This window comes from Staurois parvus, unplaced genomic scaffold, assembly GCF_062004578.1.
Source record: "Staurois parvus isolate SC_StPar_1 unplaced genomic scaffold, SC_StPar_1.0 ptg001286l, whole genome shotgun sequence".
NCBI classification, from domain to species: Eukaryota; Metazoa; Chordata; class Amphibia; order Anura; family Ranidae; genus Staurois; species Staurois parvus.
Genome location: NW_028319082.1, coordinates 357,144 through 380,554, shown reverse-complemented (window position 1 = coordinate 380,554; position 23,411 = coordinate 357,144). Strand labels below are relative to the sequence as shown.

Genomic DNA, 23,411 nt, shown 5'->3' with positions numbered 1-23,411 from the left:
TCACCAATGTTTGTAGAAGCAGTCTGCATGCCTAGGGGCTTGATTGTTTACACCTGTGTCCATGGAGGGGATTGGAGCACCTGAGTCACATGATTGGGAGGGGATTGGAACACCTGAATCACATGATTTGGAGGGCGGGCCCAATACTTTTGACAATATAGTGTGTGTGTGTGTGTGTGTGTATATATATATATATATATATATTATTTTTACATACTCTCACTAGTTAGTGACACCATTCCCAATGCCTCTGACCACCAGCACACCAGTCCCAGTGTCCCTGATCACACCAGTCATATTGTCCCTGATCATCACCACACTATTCCCATTGCCCCCTGATCATGGCCACACAAGTTCCAGTGTCCCTGATCACTGCATCAGTCAGTTAAAGTGTCACTAATCACTGCCACACCAATTTTATACACACACACACATATATATATATATATATTTAGAATGCCATGTGTTTTTTTACCTTTACTATATATTGTGTACAGTATATATATATATTGAACAAAATGATCGCATGTCATATATTGTTAAAGTAATGAATGCAGCCAATATATTGATCAGCTCTATTAGTATGTACCAGTATTGTGTTCTAATCTTTAGATTACAGTAACTGAAAGCTGATGAAAGGTTTCTGTATCCAGGTGCCCAACGAACAATGTATCTACTGACCAGCTAAGAGTGGATAGCAATGGAGTCGGCATTGAAGCTCGGTTTCCTATGAAAGTCTTCAAGATTGCCAGTTCTAACCTCGTCTATCTCTTTGCTGACCTTAGACTCTGCACTGATGATTGTGCGGTAAGACTCAACGTACACATAGAGGATGTTCTGTGATTTCTGTACATGAAAGAGCAGTCAGGGCTTCTTTAGCCAGATGGGCAAACAATCAGCTGCCCAATTGGCCCACTGGTCCAAAGGAACCCTCAAAGCCTCAGGCATTTTCTAGCCCTGGATAAATTGCCATTAGCCTAAAGGGTGGCAGGTTTGGGCATTAGGAAAAGCATTTATTTAAACCTTTAGTATATTATGTAAAAGGAATCCCTCCTTCTCCCTGATAACCAGACCTTTGGTGACCTGGAGCCAACAATGTATGTAGTGCTTTCCATGCGGTGCATTCACATCAGTCCCTGCCCTCAAGGAGCTTACAATCTATCTCACTTCTCTATCTAAAGGTCTCTATCTCACATACATGCACATACAGTAGGGCCAAATTAGACTGGAGCCAAGCATTCTACCATTGTATCACTGAAGGAGACAAACACAAGGAGAACATGCAAACTCCATGCAAATAGTGTCCTAGCTGGTATTTCAATTGGGGTCTCTAGTGCTACAAGGCAAGAGGGCTAACCATTAAGTCACTGTGGTGCCCCAATGTCCACAGTTGGCTTTCTGATCTTTGCATGGCCTTATTTAGATGCTTGGAGGTGCTTATGGACTGAAAAATGAGAAAAAAAAATTCACACCACCAAACTTAATCCCTTGGCACCAGGCCCTCCCGGCCCTTTAAGGGTTTCAGAAGCTGGGAGGCGGGGCAGTGTTTTAGGGTCATGTGACCGTTGTGATTCGCTGTCACAGTGGTCACATGATCGGGAAAGGTCCCGATTGCAAGAGGAGATCAGGACCTTTCTGTGAGTACCGGACATGTATGCTGGGAACGCACAGGGTGCATGCTCTCAGCATATATGTTTTTCTTAATTACACATAAATGTGCGGCCGCCACCAAGAGGTTACAGCAGGTCTTCAGTCATTTCTTTAAAAATTAAAAGTCAGCAGCTACAAAAACTGACTTATAATAAACAGACACTCAACTGTTCAGGGATCCAGTACCATCCTTCACCGGTCTTTGGTCCCTGGCGCAGGCATGCTAACTGTGAGAGGCAGGCTCTGACTCCTTGAAGCTTTAGAGCAGGCTACCCACTGCCATTCTGCCCCTTGTGAATGGTCCCGCAGCCTCCTGGAACCTGTGATGTGTCCCAGAAGGTTGTGGGTACCGAAAGGAGGAACAACCTCTACTTGGATCGTTTACGTGATCTGAGCACAAATGGGAGCGGGTACCTATCAAAACGAAGTGCCTGCTCCCCCTCCCCTCAAAAAAAATTTCCAAATATGGCAGAGGAGATGGGGAGGAAGAAAGAGCAGAATTTACATTTTCTGGGTGAAGTTCCACTTTAAGGATGCCAGCTTCCCCTGTGATTTCTTCTGTTTTTGCAAACCAAGCAGGCAGAACATTGCAGTGTGAAATGAGCATGAAAGATGAATTAATGGCCAACGCCACACAAAAGTGGTGAATTAAATCCTATTTCGGCTTCTGATATTGAGATACCATCACCACCACCACCACCATAATTCACAGTTCTTCCCACCTGCTGTAGTCATAACATGAATAAGGGATGAGCTTAGGTTCAGCCCAAACCCAATCTCATCCCTAACAAAGACAATTGATGGTGTCATAATGCCATGATACAATGTAGAATAAGTAGGCCATTGGGGAATATGATTTTGAGAGACTATTCCAGGGAAGTCTCACCATTGGAGTGATGGAAGAACCTGGTGCGCCCGCATCCTCCACTGTTTCCATTGTGGGAATAACACAGATAAAGTAACATGAAGGGGATGTTGTGACTTTAGCATAGCTGTGGTGTTTCTTGGATACAATTTGCAGTTCCTTCATCGATTTCACTTGTCTGTATTTTCTGTTGAGTTTCTTTTATTTCCTTACAGACCTGCGGCTCTCTATCCAGATCACTGATTATCCAGCCAATTGCACAAACCGCTAGTTTCGCTTTGAATGCAGGTACGTCATCTCATTATAGGTAAAGTTAATCCAAGGAATAACCGATACAATAGGAAAAATTAGAGTATCGGCTGCTCATCCCCAAAATACAAGGAATTAAAAAAAAACCCTTGGGACTTTAATGCAGCTAATAAAGTACCACACCGGTATTCGTATATAAAAAGTTGTATACTTTATTTTCCAAAATTTCCTAAAAACTTCATTATATGTTAAAATTAGTGATGGGCCTGAGAACCCCCCCGTTCAGTTTGTGGTCGAACATTAGAACCTAACAAAAGTTCGACTGCAAACTTTGAACCCAGGTGACAATTCACTACGTGGTATCTAACCGCATCAGAGAATGCAGTAAGATACCACGCAACATTTTTCCCAAAAATTGTTGGCATTCACTAAACATCTATCACGTACCTGGTGACAGAGGCCAATGGAGCGAGGGCTTCCCTTGCAGCTAAGTTCCAGACTCCCCTGAAGGTGGGACAGCAGGAGTCAGGCCCAAAGTAGCACAGGTCGCCTGTGTGAGCGCTTGTTTGGTGGTCCACCCAGGAGCACAGCTGATGCACTGAGATGGGGTCTGCAGGCAGGGGCGCCTGTGCGTGGTATGCAGGTCTTCCAGAGAACAGAGGATCACAGGAGAACCAATTTGAGTCAAGGTCAGGTGCCAGGTGGTGATCGGAGCAGACGTAGTCAAAAGGAATAGCCGAGGTCATACACAGAGAGCAGGAGAGAAGATCCGTTATACAAGCCGGGGTCAAATAGAGAAGACAGGTCCAGGAGCAAGCTGAGTCGTTAACAGGAAATCACAAGTCAGGATAGCAAGGGAATGAAGGTACTAGGGAGCCAGAGATCAACCAGCACCTGAGAGTAGTGCAAGGCTTCCTTATAAAGGCCGTTTGGTGCCAAATTTGAGCCGATGTGAACTTCTGCGGCCATGCAAGGTACTGGCAGGGGTGCCAGGTCTCCTAACACCTCTGCCGAGGACAGAGCCCTGACAACATCACTACTAAAATACTGCATGCCTTAATAAAAGAAGTTATTTTAGTAGTGAAACCGTGCATTAATGTTTCAGCTGGGGTTCCCCACTGGCAGCTGAATATAAAAAGAATTGGTGGTAATTTAGCAAAAAAATGGTGCGGGGTCCCCCCCCCATCCATACCAAGCCCTTTGGAACTGGTATGGATTTTGAGGGAAAACCATGCCAGTATTTAAAATAAAAATTACGTGAGGTCCTCCCCCAAAATCCATACCTGACCCTTATCCGAGCATGCAGCCCGGCAGGTCAGGAGAGGGGGGGGGGATGAGCAAGTACCCCCCTCCCCGAACCAAATCTCATTTTATACAGCTTTTTTGAGCTTTGCTGTTTTTTATTAGCCAGTAGAGAAAAATGGGCCTGACAGTAATCAGCTTTCAGCGCAGTTCCCCACTGAAAGCTGAATGTAAAAACAGAAAAGCAGGCAATTAAAAAATAATACAAATAATTACTTGGGTCCCCCCTCCATCTATACCAAGTCCTTTTTCATCTGGTTAGGATGTTGAGGGGAACCCCCATGCCAAAATTAAAAAAAATAAAGGTGTGGGGCCCCCCTCAAAATACATACCAGACCTTTAACTGAGCATGCAGCCTGGCAGGTCAGGAAAGGAGGACGAGTGAGCGCCCCCCCCCCTTATGAACCATACCATGCCCCCAGCCCTCAACATGAGGGGTGCTTTGGGGCAGGGGGGCTCCCCCCCAGAGCACCTCGTCCCCATGTTGATGGGGACAAAGGCCTCTTCCCCACAACTTTGGTCTGTGGTTGTGGGGGTCTGCGGGTGGGGGGGCTTATTGGAATCTGGAAGCCCCCTTTAGCAAGGTGGCCCCCAGATCCCACCCCCCCATGTGAATGAGTATGGGGTACACGGTACCGCTACCCATTCACAAAAAAAAAACCGTAGTGTGAAAAAATACAGGAGACAGTCTTTGAAAGGTTATTTATTAAAAGAAGGAAAATAAAAGAATGTCCCCTGAAGTAGATCCAACGTTAATCACGATGCCCGACGCCGCCACCCGAAAAAAGAAAAAAAAGGCTCCGCTTCCCATTCTGACTCCCAGCCGTCTGAGTGCTCTGCTGGCTTGACAGTTCTTAAATATGTAAAGGGAGGGGCCATCACATATGTGACCCTGCCCCCGTGTGACATCATTGACCCAGCATGCCCAATGATGTCACACAGGGGCAGGGTAACGCGGGTGATGTCACTGGGTTGCCCCGCCCCTTAAATATTTAACAACTATTACAGCAGTAATACCTGTTTATGTGGGGGCAGGATGGTTGGACCTCAACATTCAGCCCCACATGTGCACTTCGCCTTCTTGTTGTGGGGAGAGCTCCATCTGTGCCCCCAGTATTGTGAACGAGCTGCCACCGATGGCTCATGGTCAATTACCAATGATTAGGAGGTAGGATGGGCTCCTGGTGACACCAGCACTGTGCAGCCAATCATAGTACCGCATGGTCTAGAGACCCGTCTACCAGCCTTGGACATCAGATCTTTAAGATATATATATATACATTTAAGAGTCCAAAAAAAGAGCAAATTGCCCATTGTGAGTGTTTATTGTCCGGGCTTACAAATACTTTAACGTCTATGGTGGACACAACACAATGATTTCAGCCTACAGTGAATGTGAATATTGTGTGAGATCTCCAGAGGAATTGACTTTAATGGTTTTCTGTCTCTCCAGTGACTTCGTCTGTACCCTGTGGAGGTGATTTCTGTGCTGATGATGAGTATTGTGACAGTGATGTTGCCTGCCGGTGCAATACAACTTTCTATACATTGATAGGAGGTATAGTATGATATAATACAATGGTGAGAATGGGTCCTGTGCCACTTAAAACCAAATATTAGATTTTTCCATAAACCATATGAAGTGCACCTAACATACATTAATGTAAGGGGGGACTACACTGACCACCAATGTAAGGGGGCCCTGCACTGACCATCAATGTAAGGGGGCTTTACACTGACCACCAATGTAAGGGGGCCCTGCACTGACCACCAATGTAAGGGGGCTCTACACTGACCACCAATGTAAGGGGGCATTACACTGACCATCAATGTGAGGGGGCTCTACACTGACCACCAATGTAAGGGGGCTCTACACTGACCACCAATGTAAGGGGGCTCTACACTGACCACCAATGTAAGGGGGCACTACACTGATCACCAATGTAAGGGGGCACTACACTGACCACCAATGTAAGGGGGCTCTGCACTGACAACCAATGTTAGGGGGCACTACACTGACCACCAATGTAAGGGGGCACTACACTGATCAACAATGTAAGGGGGCACTACACTGACCACCAATGTAAGTTGGCTCTACACTGACCATCAATGTAAAGGGCACTACATTGACCAATAATGTAAGGTGAACTACACTGACCAATAATGTGGGGGGACAACACTGACCAATAATGTAAGGGGGCACTACACTGATCAATAATGTAAGGGGGCACTACAGTGACCACCAATGAAGTGGGGGCTCTGCACTGACCACCAATGTACAGGAGCACTACAATAACCATTTATGTACAGTGGCACGACACTGACTATCAATGAAAATGGGCACGTTACTGCCCTTCAATGTACGGGGCAATACACTGGCTACTAACATCAGGGGGCACTACACTGACCACCAACATCAGGGGGCACATCACTGCCCTTCAATATACGGGGCAATACACTGGCTACTAACATCAGGGGTCACTACGCTGACCACCAACATCAGGGGGCACATCACTGTCCTTCAATATACGGGGCAATACACTGGCTACTAACATCAGGGGGCACTACACTGACCACCAACATCAGGGGGCACATCACTGTCCTTCAATATACGGGGCAATACACTGGCTACCAACATCAGGGGGCACGTCACTGCCCTTCAGTGTACGGGGCAATACACTGGCTACCAACATCAGGGGGCACTACATTGACCATCAATGAGTGGAGTCACTATATTGACCATCAATGTGAGGGGCACTACATTGACCACTAATCTAAGGAAGGCACCACAAGGACCACTAATATAAGGGGGCAATACACTGACCACCAATGTAAGGAAGGGGGGTACACTGACCAGCAACAGTCGTAAAGTAAACTGGAAGTTTAATTTGGCTTTAACTCTTTGATTCTCTGGCTGCTTTCTCCCCAGTCCCTGGTCACTCCTGCAACCCCAAAGTGGGTATATATAGAAACCCCCTATAGTGTATAATGTACATCAAGTATGTCACCATCACCTCTCATCTCAGAAATGCTGAATGAATTTACTTTATTTTCAGGAAACTTTCCGTCTCCAAATTTGACTTGTGATGGAGGATATTTCAATATACAAGTGTCAAAATGTTGGTTGGAAGCAAATGGTTATAATACATCCGATATTAGGCTGAACAGCACCAACCCCGAGTGTTGGGGAGTAAAGCAGATTGTGGATGGAGCATCTGAGATGACCATTCATCGTCCATTGAGAAAATATGACTGTAACACGTATACTGAGGTAAGTTCTCCTGACACGGTCTGACTGTTTGTTATACAAGAGAAGTAAAAACAGATACATTAAAGTATGTATAGAAAAACATTTATATGTAGTCAGTTGCTGGGTTACAACAATATGGAGATAGTGACATTTCCCTTTACTCTTCTCTTCTTCTACTGATGTCATGCTGCACCACCCTCTTCCGGCCAGCTGGGGGAGAGCTAAGGACAAGCAAGCCCATAGACTTCTATGCAGAGTGCTGAGAATCCTGGGAGTTGTAGTTTGAGATGGCAGCCATATAATGGCTACACTATAATGGTTACACTATAGATCCTAATAGGCCCTGTGCAGTAGGATAAGGGGAGAGATGATTTATTTTAAATTGCCCAGGAAAGTTCCTCCTGAGGGAATTAGAGAGAGAGCACCTCTGTCTGGATATTTGCCTGCCAGCAGGAGACCATACCAGTGGAGATCTGAGCTTAGACTGGGAGTGAGGACACCCGGGGAAGTGCAGCACCACCTACACCACAGCTCTTGCACCACTGCCTCAGGGAGACTGGAGTGTCCATTCACTCTCTACTGCCTACCACTGATGACCAGAGGCTTTTGGGGAGAGACCAAGGGGAGCCCCGTCTACAGTGAGAGGTCACCGCCACATCCCGGGGACTGGTGAGAGGGCCTTTCGCTCATTGCTAATACTGCTGGCAGGGACAGAGCCTCTTAGAGTAGGACACCAAGTTTACAAAATCCATACCCAACCCACACTGCACCATATACTGCACTTATTCCAAACCTAGACTGCATCTATACCATCACTATACTGCACGGTACCAAACTTTAAACGAATCTGAACCACATCTACCTTGCACCTGTGCTGAGACCTTTACTGCATGCAGGCAAACTGGGACTGTCTTTAAGTGCACCAACGTTCTTAAAGGGCCCCAAAGATAGCAGGCAGAAGAACATCTCAAAGGACTGCCCCTTGCGTAATAATTATTCAGCAAGCATCCCTTTGTTCCCCTGCCCCCTTCATTACCATCCTCCTTTTCTTTTGGACAGTGCATACCCAGTTGGTTGAGGACTAGTATTGCCACCAAAAAATGTGCTTTGGCAGTATAGTTCCAGCACTTGGTAGATTAAACTTTACTACTGCTCACTGCTGCACATGAGGTGGCCTTGCTACTGTTTATGCTGATTTGGATGCCAAATATCATCGTATGCCCAGTCCTTACTATTAATCACTTTGTAGGTTAAATTATGTTATTGCCATTATTAATCTATTGTATGGCTGCCTAGTTACCAACCATATTGAGGGACAATATATTTACCTTTACTACCTGGTTTGGTGTCTATTTGATATAGAACTACTACACCTGTGATAGTGTGTGTTTGTACGCACAGCCTGGTGTGTTAGAAGGGCTGGGGTTCTTGAGAAGTTTGAAGAACAGAGGACTCATCCTATTTAGATGCTTCTACAAGGGTAGCGCTACATATAATTTAGGATTGGAATGGAATAGAAATGATTTAGAAACCTTATCATGTTTTATTGTTGTCTGTGTTCTCAGTATGGTGTTTTACCCTCTATACAGGTAGGACCCTCCCAGAAAGGCTGCTAGGTTTGGATAGGCAAATTAAGTTCTGTGGCTCTCCTGTAATCAGCAGAGCAGCATGTAATTGCTTTGAGTTCTGCAGACTGAAAGATTGATTGCTTCCACGGTTAAATTTATACAACTCCAGTCAAACCCTGGGGTGGTGTGCCCAGATGGTGGTTGGGGAGTGTATAAATAGTTTGAAGCCTCAGAGAGCTGAGTTCTTCTTCTCCAGGAGGAGATGGTCCCAGTCGGAAGGGCTGTTGCCCTTCCTGGTGGTCCAGCTAAAGTTCTTGCCTATCTCTTTGAGGTCCCGGGTGTGCGTAGCTGGGGGGGGGGGGGGTCTATCCTTCTTCCTAATTTGAGAGCTGGAAGAGGGGTTTCACTGAGGATCCGGTCTGGAGGCTCCACTAAGCAAACTTTCTGCCTGAGTCTGGAAAGACCCGGAGACATTGTGAGTACAGACCTGAGAAAGGAATCCAGTTCAGGGCAGATTTGGATGTGGTTTTGCAAGGTTTTTCTGTTTTGCTGAGGTGGAGAGGAGCGGGTAGGAGAGAAAACAGTGCTGAAACCTGATCCTGAACTGAAAGTCTGTTCACAATTGATGACATGTGCAGTTCAGAAGCAGTTCACATAGACGTTAATAGCCTGTAATTTGCACCTGAACCGGACTGCACTGCTCAGAAATCAGACAGAACTCTCTTTCAATCCACATTGAATCTGCACTGCCAGTGCTCAGACATATGTGAACAGGCACCATAGGAAGCAATGTTATTTCACACGTCATGTCAAACCTCATCCAATCTGTATATATGTGAGCCAGCACTTAGGGATACTCCATTTATTTTTTTTATTTATTGGGACTGTTTTAAGTCAGGCCATGAGTACAGAGCCTACATTTTGGGGTGGATGTAGCACCCTACAAGATAGAATGCTAGGTTTGGTTAGGCAAATTGAGTTCTGTGGTTCTTCTGTAATCAGTAGAGCAGCGCATGATTGCTTTGGGCTGCTCTGGGCTCTGCAGGCTTCCTTCGTCTTCTGGAAGTTTCCAGAATGTAGTGGGTGGGAGAGTCGAATGAGCGGCCTATTTATTCGACTCTAGCTAATCTCTGGTGAGGTGTGCCTAGATGGTGGTTGGGTAGTGTATAAATAGTTTGGAGCCTCAGAGTGCGGGGTTCTTCTTCCCCAGGAGGGGAAGGGCTGCTGCCCTATCTGGCAGTCCAGCTGAAGTTCCTGTCTGTCTCATTGAGGTTCCAGCTTTGCACAGCTGGGGGGGGCTATCCTGCTGCTAATTCTTTGAGAGCTGGAAGAGGGGGTTCACTTAGGAACTGGTCTAGAGGCTCCATTGAGGAAACTGTCTGCCTGACTCTGGAGGGAGACACCCAAATCCCAGGAACACCGTGAGTACAGACCTGAGAGAGGGATCCTAGTTATTATTGTTGCTATTAATCCCTGGAGCACTATATTTAGGGCTTTACTGGCTTTGACCATTTATAATGGTGTCCCAGTGATGTCCAATTTCTGTCGAACTGCTCAAAGGGCTGTGTTAAGAAGCAGCTGGGAACCCACATGGAAGAAAAATATATTTGAAATATACTTTAAAAATATTCTTCCATATTGCCATATATTTGAAATGCTACAATTTTGCCCATATGCAATATATTTCAAAATATATTTCAATAAAAAAAAAAAAAAAAAAATATATATAAATATATATATATATATATATATATATATACACATAACACTGCATGTTGAAATGTATTTTTATTATAAAATATATGAAAAATATTTTTAAAAATACATTTAAAACATATTGTATGTCTTTAAAAATACAAATCTACATTTTTGGAATGCATTTACAAATGGGCTGGAGTTCTGCTTTAATAAAGCTGGAGACTTCCTTATTGACCGGTCAGAGAATACTCTGATATTTATAGTAACTACTTTCTAATGTGCAGATCACTGTATGGCGGGGAGTTTTCTGACCTCGTCTAATGACTTATGTGTTTCCTCTCTCTACAGGTAAATTCCACCCATGTCACATTCATAAATCAGCTGAATCTTTTTGCCCAGACGGATCCGATCCGAATAGCAAATGACGCTGTCATGAATGTCTCCTGCTCTTACCCGCTGTATATGAATGTCAGACTTAATGTGACCCTGCACCCAATACTCGGGTAATTATTATTACACATTGTTGGTCTTTCAGAAATCCAAGCTGGCCATCAGTTATGACAGGGGTGTCAAACTGGCGTCCCCCCAGCTGTTGCAAAACTACAAGTCCCATCATGCCTCTGCCTTTGGGAGTCATGCTGGTAACTGTCAATCTTGCAATGCCTCATAGGACTTGTAGTTTGTCAACAGCTGGAGGGACGCCAGTTTGACACCCGTGAGTTATGATATTGGTTTCCATCACAAACCCTTGGATGAGGTCCCTTAGCAAACCTTCAAGTATCTTCCCTACAGTAAAAATTTAATTTAAAGTTCTGTACTTACTGGTTGAAATTCCTAATCCCTTCCTAACTATAGACACCGCATCGGCCTTGTGCCAGGTCTTCATAAATTAGAAACAAAACCTTAGATATAACTGAGCTGAACTCTCTGAGGACACATGGGTGTAAGCCATAGACATGTGCGATTCGTTTCGCTGTGAATCAAAATTCAGCCAAACTTTTCATTATTCGGGGATGTATCCGAATTTCTGAATCACAATAGTAAGGAAATTCAATAAATCCGAGATAATTTATAACAAAACAAATTATCCAAATCTGAAAGTGAGTTAAAATTTTGAAAATGAATTTTAATTCCTAATGGAAACATATTGCAATAAATAGAGTAAGGTATAAAAGTGAAATAAAATGATGATTCCTACTTGGGCTGCTATATAGAAGAGAAGAAAATAAAACAGAATAGAATCATACGACGTCCACCCAGAATGGCGAATGTCCAGCTTGCCTGTCATTTTACTATAGGCTGGGCAGGAAGGTGTAATACTAAAGCTGAACTTCAGACAGATATAAAATAGAATAGAAAATAAAGCAACAGAATAGAATTAAACAAAATATTAAAGAAAAGAATAGAAAATATCCTGCCCTCAGCTAATAATGGAATCTTCTACTCTTCCTACTAGTCCATCCCCCACAGTTATTACCTTTTGTACCACTAGCCCCTCCTTCTTAGATTGTAAGCTCCAAGGATCAGGGCTCTCCTATCCCTCTTGTATTGAACTGTATTGTTGCTGTATTGTCTCCCGTTATATTGTAAAGCGCTGAGCACACTGTTGGCGCCATAAATCCTATATTATAATAATAATAAATATTGAAATAAATACACAGAATACAATAAAACATAGATTTTAAATAAATACACAGAATAGAATAAAACATAATATAAAAGAAAAAAAAGCAATAGAATAGAAAAATAAAAGAATAGAAAATAAAAAAATAGGAACTAAAAGAATAAAACAGAATAGAATAAAATGCAAAAAAAGAATAGAAAATAATGGAATGGAATAGAATAGGAATTAAAAGAATGGAATGGAATGAATATTGAAAATATTCAATATATATATATATATATTGAATGAAAATTTGTATTTTGAATCAATTTGAAAATAACAAATATAAGAAACAAATCCAAATATATAAAACAAATTCAGAAAATGAATCATTCTAACATAACGTATAGAACAGAATTAAACAGAATAGATGTGAAATAAATGTATAGAATAGAATAAAACAGAATATAATAGAAAATAAAGGAATAGAATAGGATAAAAAAAGAATAGAAAATAAAAGAATGATATAAAAGAATAGACTAGAATAAAACAGAATAGAATAAAGCAGAAGAGAATAACATTGAATAGAACATAAAAACAGAGTAGAATAGAATACAAAAATAATAGAAAATAAGGCAATGGAATAGAATAGGAAGTAAAAGAACAGAATAGAATGAATATAGACGTCTTCCATAATTTGAATTTCAAATCAATTTGAAAATACCAAATATATGAAATGAATCCAAATATACAAAACCAATTCCAAAAACGAATCATTCTAACATAACGACTATGACGAAACAAAATTATGAGGGTTCTTCAAAAAGTTGCCGCATTTTTTAAAATTTTTTTAAAACATACAAAAGTGCGGAAACTTTTTCAAGATTCCTCGTATTAACTTAATGAACCGGAAAGAAATGTTTCCATCGCGCACATCTCTATTAAGCCATCTGGGCCAAGTCTTCCCCAGCCGCCCTGTTAGATGGAGAGGAAATGTCTCTGCAATAGAAGAGTCTTTATACCCCGTGTCTCCTCCCTTCCTTCTGCTTCAGTGCTGCAGCCTCCATGAGACTCTTTGATATTGAGCGCTCCTGAGTGCCCCCCGCCGTGCTGTGTGGTTCCTCCCTTCAACCCCGATGTCTCTGCTGAGTCCTGTAGTGACATCGGGGTCAGAGGAAGGAACCATGGCATGTGCCGGCAGACACAGAATCGCACTGTAAATCGCACCAATGTAGGTGCACCATTGGAAGTCGTGTTATTTCCATTGTCCTGCGATTCAGTGCAACCTAATTTGCATTTGAAATCCGTGTGAATGGGCCTTATGATATTGTTTTCCATCACATATTCTTGGATGAGGTCCTTTAGCAAACCTTCAAGTATCTTCCCCAAAGTAGATGTTTAAATGACTTACTGGTGGAAGACCATGATCTCTCTTAAATATGTGGACATCGCATCGGCCTTGTGCCAGGTCTAAATACATTAGAAACAAAACCTTAGATATAACCTTAGATCTGGGCCAAGAGTTTCCAAATCGCCTCGTTAAATTGAGAGGAAATGTCTCTGCAATAGAAGATTCTGTATACCCCGTGTCTCCTCCCTTCCTTCTGCTTCAGTGCTGCAGCCTCCATGAGACTCTTTGATGCTGAGCGCTCCTGAGTGCCCCCCGCCGGGCTGTGTGGTTCCTTCCTTCAACCCCGATGTCTCTGCTGAGTCCTGTAGTGACATCGGGGTCAGAGGAAGGAACCATGGCATGTGCCGGCAGACACAGACATCCCACACTTCCGGAAGAGCTGAATACTGAAGAGTCTGGTGGAGGCTGCAGCACAGGGACGGAGGAAAGGTAGGAGACATGGGCCGCCTGAGAGGGGAGTATGAAGACCATTCCATTGCAGGGATGTCGCTTCTCAATTTTTTTCACCCTGACAAGGTCACCTAAATGACTTTTATTTTGTCTGTTTCTTATACATATTAATGTGAATCCTTTGTGGTGCATTTGTGATCCTCATTTTGTATATCATCTTCACCTCCTCCACAAGTATACACCGAGCTGGAGGAGATATCTTTGTCCTCAGCACAAATATTTCCGCTCTGCGTCCTCTCTGTATAATATAGACACATGGCCACATACCTACAAGGGGTTCTAGGTAGGTAACATTTTGTTGTGTTTATTTTACAGGAGTGCAGTAATAAATGGCCCTACATCAAATGTAAGTTATTCAGTCTCCATGGCGGCCTATAAAGATCAGTTTAGGACCCTTCTCTTAGAGAATGACACCCTGACAGTGGAAGATACTGTCTACATCTCGGGGTTCACACTTAATCTGACTATCAACCCCTTTTATCTCAAAGTGGTGAATATTTATGCCTCTCCAGACCAATCAAGCTCCATCAAGTACTATCTTCTTCAGAATGGGTAAGTACACAGCACACAGGTTAGTAGCTCTGCATGTTCTTTTTACACTTTGACTTCATAAATAATTCATTAAATGCCCAGAACAATATATCCCCCTAACCACTTATGTAGCACTGTGCGTGTATCAATGGCGGATCAGCGGACTTTTATTTACCCAGCGCCATTTATAAACACATGCTGGTGGACACATGCTGGACACGCTTTGTGTCAGGGCTCCCAGGTATGACCAGAGGTGTGTGACTGAAGCAGGGAAACGCAGACCTCAGATATGTTATAAACAATATAATTTATTAACACTAACAGTACAAACATAAACGCAGGGCAATACTAAACATAATACAGTGCAAACAAACCAAACCAAACCACCCACAGATAACAGTATATACAAGCAAGCGTCGTCAGGCAGGCCGGGTCAATATCAATTGGGCAGGTAGGTACAGGGGGAGCAAGCGGAGAATAGTCGGGGTCACAGGCCAGGTTCAGCAGGTAGCAAGCAGCATAGTACAGAGGGTCAGACAGAGGAATGGTCAGGGTCACAAGCCAGGATCAGAGCAGGAGAAGTCAGCAAAGGAACAGAAACAGGATGCAGGACAGATACAGGGCCCAGGACAAACACAACACCAAGGCAGAGTCTGCAAGTCTGGCCATCCCTTAAATACCCCAGTATCATCAGTTCCAGGTGTTAGCTGGCTGAAAGGTTGAGTCTCTGATTGCTGTGAGCACCCGCTGGCCAGCCCTGGTACTGCAGATCAAAAGGCAGGTGAGTCCCACCATTGCTGGCCAGTCCATTCCTAACAGTACCCCCCCTCAAGGAGCGGCCTCAGGACGCTCCAAACAGTCCTAGCTGGGCAAAATGTTCCACCGCCCGGGTCTGGCAACTGGCGGGATATCAAAGACTGGCACACCGGGCAGGACTCCGGGCAGCGGCACACCGGGCTGGACTCCGGGCAGAGGCACATCGAGCAGAGGCACATCGAGCAGAGGCACATCGAGCAGAGGCACACCGGGCAGAGGCACATCGGGCAGGACTCCGGGCAGAGGCACATCGGGCAGGACTCCGGGCAGAGGCACACTGGGCAGAGGCACATCGGGCAGGACTCCAGGCAGAGGCACATCGGGCAGGACTCCGGGCAGAGGCACATCGGATTACCAGGCGAAGTAGCAGGCAGCGGGCCACCCGGCGGAGCGGCCGGCATCGGGCCCCCGTGCGGGGCGGCAGGCACCGGGCCCCCGGGCGGGGCGGCAGGCACCGGGCCCCCGGGCGGGGCGGCAGGCACCGGGCCCCCGGGCGGGGCGGCAGGCACCGGGCCCCCGGGCGGGGCGACAGGCACCGGGCCCCCGGGCGGGGCGACAGGCACCGGGCCCCCGGGCGGGGCGACAGGCACCGGGCCCCCGGGCGGAGCAGCAGGCACCGGGCCCCCGGGCGGAGCAGCAGGCACCGGGCCCCCGGGCGGAGCAGCAGGCACCGGGCCCCCGGGCGGGGCAGCAGGCACCGGGCCCCCGGGCGGGGCAGCAGGCTTCGGGCCCCCGGGCGGAGCAGCAGGCTTCGGGCCCCCAGGCGGGGCGACAGGCTTCGGGCCCCCAGGCAGAGCGGCGGGCGCCGGACCCCCAGGCGGAGCGACAGGTCTCGGGCCCTCAGGCGGAGCGGCGGGCGCCGGACCTCCAGATGGAGCGACAGGTCTCGGGCCCTCAGGCGGAGCGGCGGGCGCCGGACCCCCAGGTGGAGCGACAGGTCTCGGGCCCCCAGGCGGAGCGGCGGGCGCCGGACCCCCAGATGGAGCGATAGGTCTCGGGCCCTCAGGCGGAGCGGCGGGCGCCGGACCCCCAGCTGGAGCAACAGGTCTCGGGCCCTCAGGCGGAGCGGCGGGCGCCGGACCCCCAGGTGGAGCGACAGGTCTCGGGCCCTCAGGCGGAGCGGCAGGCGCCGGACCCCCAGGAGGAGCGACAGGTCTCGGGCCCTCAGGCGGAGCGGCGGGCGCCGGACCCCCAGGTGGAGCGACAGGTCTCGGGCCCTCAGGCGGAGCGGCGGGCGCCGGACCCCCAGATGGAGCGACAGGTCTCGGGCCCTCAAGCGGAGTGGCAGGTGCCGGACCCCCAGGCGGAGCGACAGGTCTCGGGCCCTTAGGCGGAACGACAGGTCTCGGGCCCCCAGGCGGGGCGGCGGGCACCGAGTCACCAGGCACAACAGTGGGCTCCGAGTCAACTGGGATGACCGCTGGCACTGGGTCAGACATTGGATCGTCTGGCTGGACAGCGGGCATCGGGTCACCAGGCATCAGGTCATTTGGCTCGACAGCGGGCACCGCGTCATCTGGCAAGGCAGTGGGCTCCGAGTCAACTGGTATGACCGCGGGCACTGGGTCAGACATTGGATCGTCTGACTGGACAGCGGGCACTGGGTCACCAGGCATCAGGTCATTTGGCTCGACAGCGGGCACCGCGTCATCTGGCAAGGCAGTGGGCTCCGAGTCAACAGGCACGACAGTGAGCACCGGGGCATCAGGTACCGGATTGTCTGGCTCGACAGCGGGCATCGGGTCACCAGGTATGACAGCGGGCACTGGGTCACCAGGCATCAGGTCATTTGGCTTGTCAGCGGGCACCGCGTCATCTGGCAAGGCAGTGGGCTCCGAGTCAACTGGTATGACCGCGGGCACTGGGTCAGACATTGGATCGTCTGACTGGACAGCGGGCACTGGGTCACCAGGCATCAGGTCATTTGGCTCGACAGCGGGCACCGCGTCATCTGGCAAGGCAGTGGGCTCCGAGTCAACTGGTATGACCGCGGGCACTGGGTCAGACATTGGATCGTCTGACTGGACAGCGGGCACTGGGTCACCAGGCATCAGGTCATTTGGCTCGACAGCGGGCACCGCGTCATCTGGCAAGGCAGTGGGCTCCGAGTCAACAGGCACGACAGTGAGCACCGGGGCATCAGGTACCGGATTGTCTGGCTCGACAGCGGGCATCGGGTCACCAGGTATGACAGCGGGCACTGGGTCGCCAGGCATCAGGTCATCTGGCAAGGCAGTGGGCACCGCGTCACCAGGCATTGGGTCCTCGACAGCGGGCATCGGGTCACCAGGTATGACAGCGGGCACTGGGTCACCAGGCATCAGGTCATTTGGCTTGCCAGCGGGCACCGCGTCATCTGGCAAGGCAGTGGGCACCGGGTCACCAGGTATGACAGCGGGCTCTGAGTCAATTGGCACGACAGCGGGCACTGGATCAGGTACCGGATCATCTGGATCAACAGCGGGCATCGAGTCAACTGGCCTAATAGGATCGTCGGGCTGGATCAGTTCATCCTGCTGAGTAGCGGCATCAGGCTGAATGCAGGCATCAGGCCGAGTAGAGGCATCAGGCCGAGTAGAGGCTTCAGGCCGAGTACAGGCATCAGGCCGAGTACAGGCATCAGGCCGAGTACAGGCATCAGGCCGAGTACAGGCATCAGGCCGAGTACAGGCATCAGGCCGCGTAGAGGCTTCAGGCCGCGTAGAGGCTTCAGGCCGCGTAGAGGCTTCAGGCCGAGTAGAGGCATCAGGCCGAGGAGAGGCTTCAGGCCGAGGAGAGGCTTCAGGCCGAGGAGAGGCTTCAGGCCGCGTAGAGGCTTCAGGCCGCGTAGAGGCTTCAGGCCGCGTAGAGGCTTCAGGCTGCGTAGAGGCATCAGTCTGAACCACGGAAGGCAGGCTCACCGGTTTGGATACTGGCAGGATGGTATTGGTTGGAAAGAATTTTCGCTTTTTTCTGGTTTTAACTACTGGAGCACTGCAAGTAAACGCAGGTCTGCAAACGAATGGAGCAGCTGGAGACAGAGAAGAACTGGAGGATGGAACAGGAGAGGGAGCAGTTGCTACAGAGGGCTTTTTTACAGGGTTAAAGGCAGGGTAGGTGCAGCGAGTGGGAACAGGGGACTGACATGCGGTAGATAGCCAAGTATACTGGGCTGTAACTGGAGGAGCTGGTGGGAATACAGGAGTAGAGTTAGAAGCAGGACTAGGTCTTTGTAAGCTGACTGAGGCTGGGTGCAACAAATCTGTCCATGTCTGCAGTAGGGGTTGAACAAAGCTGAGTTTACACAAAGTCTGTCTGGTCAATGACTGCACTGCGTTTATACAATCTCTCAGTGTCTGTGGTGAACATGTGGAATAACGCTCCAGAAAGTAACCCACATCATCCTCTAATAACCACACCAGGGACTCTACCTGGTCTGCACTAAATGGTGGCAAAAATTCATCCCTGCATTCGGGGAAACCAGATGAAACCAACTTAACACAAACCTGAATCAATGGCTGCACCATAGAGAAAACTGTGCCCTGATCTACTAGAACATGAGCGAGCCGTATACATTCTAGCAGTTCATCCCGGGTATACTCCTTCAGAGTCTGATAAGCATACTCTCTGTCATCAAGCACTAGCAGAGATAAATACTCAACCTCATCTAGATCCATCCTTCCCATCAACAAGCCAAGATGGCTTCCCTGTGCAGCCACTTCTGGTCAGGATTGGCCTTGGTGTAATGTCAGGGCTCCCAGGTATGACCAGAGGTGTGTGACTGAAGCAGGGAAACGCAGACCTCAGATATGTTATAAACAATATAATTTATTAACACTAACAGTACAAACATAAACGCAGGGCAATACTAAACATAATACAGTGCAAACAAACCAAACCAAACCACCCACAGATAACAGTATATACAAGCAAGCGTCGTCAGGCAGGCCGGGTCAATATCAATTGGGCAGGTAGGTACAGGGGGAGCAAGCGGAGAATAGTCGGGGTCACAGGCCAGGTTCAGCAGGTAGCAAGCAGCATAGTACAGAGGGTCAGACAGAGGAATGGTCAGGGTCACAAGCCAGGATCAGAGCAGGAGAAGTCAGCAAAGGAACAGAAACAGGATGCAGGACAGATACAGGGCCCAGGACAAACACAACACCAAGGCAGAGTCTGCAAGTCTGGCCATCCCTTAAATACCCCAGTATCATCAGTTCCAGGTGTTAGCTGGCTGAAAGGTTGAGTCTCTGATTGCTGTGAGCACCCGCTGGCCAGCCCTGGTACTGCAGATCAAAAGGCAGGTGAGTCCCACCATTGCTGGCCAGTCCATTCCTAACACTTTGGCTGCAGGGAGTGCAGGAGGCTGTCAGGTTGAGGCTCTGAAACGCAGAGCTGCTGCGGGGGATGAGCTGTGTTCGCGCCCCTATAAGGAGCACTGTGACAGCAATCCCACAGACATGCTGACTTTAGCTACTTGTGAGGCAAACTAAATTTACCTAACTATGTACACTAAGGGGTGCTACATTAGTAACAGGCACGGTGAGTTTCTTGAATTTGGCATTTTTTGTCACAATTTTTTTGAAAAATGATTTTTTTCCCCACAAAGTTGTCATTTTAACAAATTATTTCTCACACACAGCATAGGCATACTTAAAGTGACATCCCAAACCACGTTCTGCTACTGCTCCCGAGTACAGAGATACTACATTTTCCGAGCCTAGCCGGACACAGGGGCCCAAAATCTAAGCAGCACCTTCAGGTGTTCTAGGTGCATAAATTACAAATCTACTTTTCAGACTACCTATTACATTTTTGGAAGTCATGAAGCACCAGGACAGTAAAAAAAACCCACAAAATGACCCCATTTTAGAAAGCAAACACTCCTAGGCATTTTCTAAAAGGCATAGTGAGTCTTTTGAAAATTTGATTTTTTTAACACAAGTTTTTGGAAAATGTAAGAAAAAAAAATAAAATGTATTTTTTTATACAAAGTTGTCAATTAATAATATATTTCTAATACAAATCATAACACCCTCAAAACACATTCTGCTACTCCTTCTGAGTATGGGGATACCACATGCGTAAGACTTTTTTTTAGAGTCTAGCCACATACAGAGGTCCAAAATCCAAGGAGCACCTTCAGGCTATCTAGGGTCATAATTTACACATCTAATACTGATCAGGGACATTACAGCTGGTGTGGAGGTGATTATTGACACTTGAACTGACTGATGAGGCAGTGGTCAGGGATACTGGAACTTGTATGGCCATGAACAGGAGCAGTGGGAAGAGTGTGGTGATGATCAGGGACAGTATGACTGATGCTTCAGTGATCATCAGGGATAATATGATTGGTGTGATCAGACACACTGGGACTATTTACGATTGAGCTGGCCCGCCCTTTGCAGGTATAACAGCTTCAACTCTTCTGGGAAGGCTGTCCACAAGGTTTAGGAGGGTATCTATGGTCCAGTGGTGACGTGCTTTACACTACTGCATCCAATGCTTTGCATTGCACTTGGTGATGGAAGGCTTGGATGCAGCTATTCGGCCATGGAAACCCATTCCATGAAGCTCTATACGCACTGTTGTTGTGCTCATCTGAAGGCCACACCAAGTTTGGAGGTCTTTAGCTCTTGACTGTGCAGACAGTTGGCGACTTCTGCGCAATGTGCACTTCAGCATGTGCTGACCCCGCTCTGTCATGTGACGTGGCTTACCACTTGGTGGCTGAGTTGCTGTTGTTTCCAGTTGCTTCCACTTTGTCATAATCCCACTAACAGTTGAGCATGGAATATTTAGTAGCCAGGAAATGTCATGGATGGACTTATTGCCCAGGTGGCCACCTATCACGGGACCACGCTTGGAGTCACTGAGCTCCTGAGAGCGACCCATTCTTTCATTAATAATTGTAGAAGCAGTATGCATGCCTAGGGGCTTGATTGTATACACCTGTGTCCATGGAGGGGATTGGACACCTGAATCACATGATATGGAGGGGATTGGAACACCTGAATCACATGATTGGGAGGGGATTGGAACACCTGAATCACATGATTTGGAGTGCTGGCCTTTTGGAAATATAATGTATATACAGTATATGTGTAAAATGAACAAAATGAATGCATGTCATCTATTGTTCACCTATACATGTATACAGAATATATAATATAATGGATTCATGCCATGTACTGTTCAGCTCTAATATACTTACTGAATATAATACAATGAACGCATGTTCTGTATTGTTCACCTAGAAAGTAATGAATGCAGCCCATATATTGATCAGTTCTATTAGTATGTACCAGTATTGTGTTCTAATCTTTAGATTACAGTAACTGAAAGCTGATGAAAGGTTTCTGTATCCAGGTGCCCAACGAGCGATGTATCTACTGACCAGCTAACAGTGGATAGAAATGGATTCAGCAACGAAACTCGGTTTCCCATGAAAGTCTTCCAGATCGCCAATTCTAACACCACCTATCTCTCTGCTGAATTTGTAATCTGCACTGATGATTGTGCCGTGGTAAGGCTGAACGTACACATAGAGGATGTTCTGTGATTTCTGTGCCTGAAACAGCAATTAGGACTTCCTTAGCCATATAGGCAAACTGTCAGCTGCCCTATTGGCCCACTGGTCCAAGGGCCCCTAAAGCCCCAGGCATTTTCTTGCCCTGGATGGGCTTCCACTAGTCTGAGGGTGCCTGGTTTGGAGGTTAGGAAAAGCCTAGTGAAGTATGTGTAGATGACAGACCAGCTTAGTCTGTTGAATTGATCCCAGGTTCTGATCCCTTTTTGCAGCAAGCAGCCAGGCACAGGGTATTTCCAGCAAGATGCACAAACTATCACTCAGTTCTCAGACAGTAATCAGGCAGATAGTGGTTTTTTTGTTTTATTTGTTCTGTAGAACTGGAATAAGGATTGGGAAATGTTTTGGGATGTCTAAAACTAAATAACTTGAATGAGGACACTATCTTGAAGTAGTTAATCAAAGTAACACAGAATGTATCTGTAACACACAGCTTTTAGCACAGGGTCCTTCTCTTCTCTAGGGCACAACCCTGGCAGCAAGTATGGAACAGTATATACATTAAGTGGGAGGTCTTGGCACTAAAAATGTCTTGGTACCATCCCCCACAGTATTATAGACCACACAACATTTCTTCCCATCACAAGCACCCGAAAAAAAATAGATGCTGGAGGAAATCATGGAAAATGGAGATTTTTCAAATGCAGTCAAATATATTGTCTAAAAATAGTTTTATTTATACAGATTAAAAAGTATAACAAATTCCATATTGTCATTCCATATCAGCTACGGTATGTAAATCAAGAGATGATCATGAAATCAGGCAAAAAACGAACAATCAACGGATTGACGTGTTTTGCCCACAAGGCCTTCTTCAGGATCCACTCCGTTCAATATGTTTTTAATACTGTGTAGCCAGAGAGGATAAATGTACAGATAAAGATGAAAAAACATGACATCAATCAGAAGGAAAAAATACCACCATATAAGCAACCTCAAGGATATCACAGTTAGGAAGGCATTGTAGAACAGGACCAACCCTCAATAGTCAGAGGGACCCAAGAACTGAGATCAACAAGGGGAAATCCTCTTACATTTTTCCCACATGGTGTAGAAGAGAAGGATTGATTCACTGTATCAAAAAATGTTCTCCAAACTGAATATCCACATGCTAGATCAAAAATGGTGCATAATGGCAGCACTGCGCATCGTGAATGGTCCCCCGGTCCTCTGGGACCTGTAACATGGGGAGGAGAACTTTACTTCCAATCGTCTAGGCAATTGCAGCGGAAGTGAGAGCAGGTACTTGTCAGAAGTACCCACTTCCAAAAGGTGCCAGTCCTTAACAGGGAGCAGGGGACGAGGCCTTAAAGTAGAACTTCTACCTTTGTGTGGAGCTTTAAAGCCTACACTGTGACCAAGGCAACTGGTGATCCTGGAACGTGGGCCGGGATCCCGGAATGTGGGCTGTCTTTTACATGACAACGTTGTCATTTTTTTTTTATCTTTG

General features: G+C 46.9%; 1 protein-coding gene across 1 annotated transcript; it reads left to right on the top strand.

Moving 5' to 3' along the window:
• Positions 1 to 671: 671 nt before the first annotated feature.
• On the top strand, positions 672 to 21,934 carry LOC149437498 (uromodulin-like). Its single transcript, XM_089660893.1, has 7 exons — positions 672 to 807; positions 2,731 to 2,803; positions 5,520 to 5,624; positions 7,123 to 7,337; positions 10,931 to 11,085; positions 14,362 to 14,598; positions 21,742 to 21,934. The coding sequence occupies exons 1-7, from the start codon at positions 730 to 732 to the stop codon at positions 21,932 to 21,934; spliced, it is 1,056 nt and encodes a 351-aa protein (XP_089517019.1). The 5' UTR covers positions 672 to 729.
• The last annotated feature ends 1,477 nt before the right edge of the window (positions 21,935 to 23,411 follow it).